At 28.2% G+C, this 4,842-nt stretch overlaps 1 protein-coding gene across 1 annotated transcript in view; it reads right to left on the bottom strand.

Moving 5' to 3' along the window:
- Positions 1-4,842, bottom strand: part of LOC117177764 (protoheme IX farnesyltransferase, mitochondrial) — a 21,614-nt gene that overhangs the window by 14,628 nt on the left and 2,144 nt on the right. Inside the window, exon 4 of the mRNA XM_033368672.1 lies at positions 829-1,024. Within this exon, the coding sequence (XP_033224563.1) occupies positions 829-1,024 (196 nt within the window). The remainder of the gene's footprint in view (positions 1-828; positions 1,025-4,842) is intronic.

Below are 4,842 nucleotides of genomic sequence, written 5' to 3'. Positions count from 1 at the left end.
GAAACGGAAGTCGCTTAGATTAGAAGCGTGAAAATTGTAAGTAATGGTAAAGTAAAAGTTAAGTAGACTAAGATGCGTTTGCGTTCTCATGCTCTTTCTCTCGCTTGCACTCTCGCTTTCGTTCGCTCGCTCACTCGCTTGCTAACAAGTCCTAAATTGCGCTATCGCAGGAAATAGAAATAAGGAACTAGATATAGGACTTTATGTAAATAGTTGTAAATAATTGTATATATAGAAAGGATAAGATTGTACAAAATATATAGATTTAAACGGAAAGATTGTAAGGAATGGAAGTCATGTAAACCCTTAGGAGACACATTATGAATAAAGAAATAAAGCTGTCAAATCAAAATAGTCAGAATTGACAGCAGACCGTGGCCCAACCTCTTTATCATAAGTTTCACATCGTCACATTGATAGATAATTATGAGAACATCTGAGTCATGTGACACACACGTGACACCAATTTGAATAAGTGTTTTACCGCCTTCAATATTTAATAATTTTTTTCTGTTGAACGACACAAAATAAAAAAAAAATTATAACGCCCTTTCGATTCAGATTAAAATTATGTATTAAAAAATTATTTTATCTAAAATCGCGAAACAACTCTATTTACGCTATTCCTAGAACTGATGACCTTCGCGCTCAAATTCAACAGAAATGATCCATGCAACTCTGTCTGTTTACTTTTGGATTTCTTCGATTTAGGATCAAGGCTAAGACCGGTCTTATATCGGGAGTTTAGTGTTCTTCGTTCAAAAAGCAATTAAAAAATATAAGACCAGGTTCTCATAGACATAGAGTAAAGTCAAATGTCTAACTTACGCAAGAAAGCCACGGACTAGTACTCGATTCTTTGTACGATTCATTTGAGCGTCAAAGGGAACTTCGCAAAATTGATTTATAGCATTAGCCGATGCCGAAACTAAGCCAGTGCCAAGGGAGCACATACTGAAAGTATATAAATCAAAAGGAGCAGGTGCCATTGCATATCCACCCATTGCTGTAATGACTACTAGAGCTGAAAAATAATATTATACGTCAAATATATAAATAAATATTGTCAGGGTTGTTACAGAAGTTCGGTTATAAAATTTTATGACTTTTTCAGGTCTTGCGGCAACCATGATTGCAGAATATGAAGTACAAAAGTAGCAGTGATCAAAAACTTTCATTTTCACAATTTCCTAGCTTTTCTATTATATTTATAATGTTTTTATAATTAAATAGTACTAAAGTTACAACCATATCTTTGTCAAATAAGAAAAGTTGTATTACAACAAGGGCGGATCCAGAGAGGGGCGATTGCCCCCCCCCCCCACCCGAAGAATTAAAAGTTATCAGACCTTACCTTTAGTATTTTTCTGAAATTTTATGTTATGTAACCCCGTTTTTTAGGAGTGGCTACATTTTTGTCGTAAATGTGTTTCGGCGTTATCCAAAAATAAAGTAAAACGACTTAAAAAGATTTTTATCTTAAACCAAAAACTATAGAATTGAATAAAAAAGAAGACGAATTTTCAAAAAAATACTTGAATCCTCAACAAAGAAAGATTTTGCAGTCAATGAAGACACAATATTTCACTCAAAATGTAGAATTTTCAACCAAGAAGATTAATTTTCTACTATACAGGACAGATTCTCAAAAAAATATATAAATTTTGAACCAGATAATGCAATTTTCAAGTTAAAAAGACATTATCAAACACAAAGATTATTTTTTACTGAAAAATACAAATTTTCAACAAAGCACGTCAATTTTCAACTAAATAGTTGAATTTTTAAACTGAAATATCAACTTTTTAAACGAAAATGGAAATGTTAGATTCTATACAAAACAGTCGACTTTTCAACCCAAAAATTTGAAGTTTAATAAAAAAAGTTGATTTTCAATCAAATCGTTTTATTTTTAGTTAATAAAATTTATGTTTAACGCCAAAAAGAAATTTTCAACAATAAACATACATTTTTAACCAAACAGCTGAATTTTCAACCAATAAAAATAATTTTCTACCAAAAGAGACGAATTCTTAACAAATTAAATAAATTTTCAACCAAATAGTTAAATTTCTAAACTAGAAAAATCAACTTTTAAGCAAAAAAGATAGATAAGTTTTCATTGAAAAAACAAAAAGAATTTTGAAAAAACAGAAAGAATCTTCTACAAAACAGTTGAATTTTCTACCACATAGTTTAATTTTCTACCAAATTTTTGAGACAAAAACACGAATTTTTTGTATAAAACAGTTAAATTTTCAAACCGAAAAATATAAATTACAAGAAAAAAGGTCAATTTCTACCAAAGTTAAATTTCTAGTTAAAAAAATTAATTTTTACACCCAAAAAGGGAAATTTCAACAAAGTAGTTCAATTATCAATCAAAGATAAATTTTTAAGAATGAATTTAAATTAATTTTTAAGAAATTAGTTCAACTTTCAACCAAGACGGTGAATTTTCATCCTAGAAAGATAAATTTTCTACCTAGAAAGATGAATTTTCAATAAGAAATATTGTAGTTGATACTTCGCCAAAAAAAGTATTTTATTTTAAATAAAACACAATTGAATTCATCCAAAAAGTCAAGTTTTCAAGAAACTAGTTGAATCCTTAAACAAAACCGATTAGTTTTCAACCAAATTTTTAACATTTTAAACCAAAAAATTTATTTTCTGCCAAAAACACGAATTTTCAACAAAACGCAGGAATTTTTAACCAAATAGCTGTTTTTCAAGAAGGATAATTTTCTACCAAATAGTTCAATTTCTAAATTACAAAAAAAGCCAAAAATAGAAGTAAAATTGTCAGCTGAAAAAATCCATTTTTTATTTAAAAAACGAATCTTCTACAGAAGAGTTTAATTTTCTACTGCAGATTTGAATTTTTTACCAAATTGACTAGACAAAAAGACGAATTTTCTTTTTAAAAAAAACCACTGAATTTCAAACCCAAATGTATGAAATTTCAACATAAATGTTCATTTTCAATCACATAGTTAAAATTTCTGTAAAGACGAAAATTCTAACAAAATGCAAAAAGTTGTAACGAACTAGTTGGATTTTTAACAACGAAGATTAATTTTCTATCAAGAAAAAATTAGTTTTTAGCCAAATATTTGAAATTTTAGTCTAACAAAGAACACTTCACAACAAAAATGGAATAGTTAAATTTTCATAGAAAAGCAATAATTTTCAATTTAAAAAGGCGATTTTTTTACAAATCAGTAGAATTTTTAACAACATAAATTTACATTTTCGACAGAATAGTTAAATTTTCTACCAAATTGTTACATTTTCAAGGTAAAAAGACGAATTTTCTATAAAACAGTTGAACTTTTAAACTAAAATTGTGAGTTTCCAAACAAGAAAATAAATTTTTAATAAAGTAGTTTAACTTTCAGCCCGAAGTCCCAAATAAGTACGTGCTTTTAGGTTTTTTTTTATGAATGTGAGCACTAGGGCCGTCCAAAAATTCAACTTTCGATTTTAGATAATCGACCCCCCTCCCCCCAAATTTATTCCTTTTCCGGAAGAAGAAAATCCGCAGTTTTATTTTTATTTTTTTGTTTACCCCGAACTTTTTGTTTACTTTTGTTACTTTATTTGTTAATCCGAACTTTTGAAATTAACCTAGGGTTATAAATGAGAAAAGCTCGGTTTTCAAGAAAAATCGAACAAGAAGTACTTAAGATCAATTTTCTGTGATGTAAATCCCCGAATTATTGTGCCCGGAAAACACAAAAAAAATAATAACAGTTTTCTATAAAACTTAGGCTAAGGACGGTATGTTTCGGAATGTTTTCGACATTAATAATTTGTAATCTTTGAGTAAAGCGTTTACAATTATTTTTTAACTAATTTTGAATTAATTAAAGAATTATTCCCTGTAAATTCAAAGTTATTCTTTTCTGCAATTAATTATACAATTAAAGAATGTTCAGAGCAATATTTGTTTAAAAAGATTTTTCGACATTATTTAAACAATGAATAATTACTCAATTGCATATTTTCATAGGGAAACAAGTCATTATTGTTTAAACACTATACATTCTAAGCTAAGGAAATACTGAATAATAATCGTTTAAGCACATGAAAATTCGTTTAAAAGTTCCTAAATATCATTAAAAAGAAAATATTAGTCTCAACATCTGTTAACTGAGTCATTAATTCCAGAAAATAACTTTTCCTACTGTACAGGGGAAATAATAGTTTAAACAATTACCAAATATCCTTGAAAAATATATTACTTTCAATATTCATTAACTTTGTCATTAATTCTAGAAAAAAATAACCTTTTACGATTTAAGGTGAAAGAATCGTAAATAATTACAAAATATGTTAAACAAGAAGTACTACTTTTTACGTCCATCAACTTTATATAATTTATCCTGAAGGATAACTTTTCACGAATTACAGGGGAAATAATTGTTTGAACAAATAATAACATATGAATTAAAAATTATTCATGTTGAACAAATTCCGAAAAATACCGGCTTTAGCATGAATTTGATAGCAAACTGATATTTTGCATTTTTGGGGGTATTTTCCGGGAACAGTAAAAGAATATTGGGAGAGTCAAAATTAAAAGTAATTGCATGAAAATTATTCCTTGAGAATTCCTTAGGAGGTGAATATTCTTTAACCCTTAAACGGCCAAAACGCCACTACCGGTACACTGCTTTTCAACGGCCAATAACTAAGACTATTCGACACTAGAAAAATTTGAGACACATATATTTGTATTGCTTAAGATCTCCTCTTTCCGACGGTGCCAATGAAATTCCTCAAAAAAATTTCTTATTATCCCAAAATGCAGTTTAAACAAAAAAAAAACGTGATTTT

The sequence above is a fragment of the Belonocnema kinseyi genome, chromosome 8 (genome assembly GCF_010883055.1).
Source record: "Belonocnema kinseyi isolate 2016_QV_RU_SX_M_011 chromosome 8, B_treatae_v1, whole genome shotgun sequence".
NCBI lineage: Eukaryota > Metazoa > Arthropoda > Insecta > Hymenoptera > Cynipidae > Belonocnema > Belonocnema kinseyi.
The sequence above is the reverse complement of the archived record's forward strand: the minus strand, read 5'-3'. Positions and strand labels throughout refer to the sequence as shown.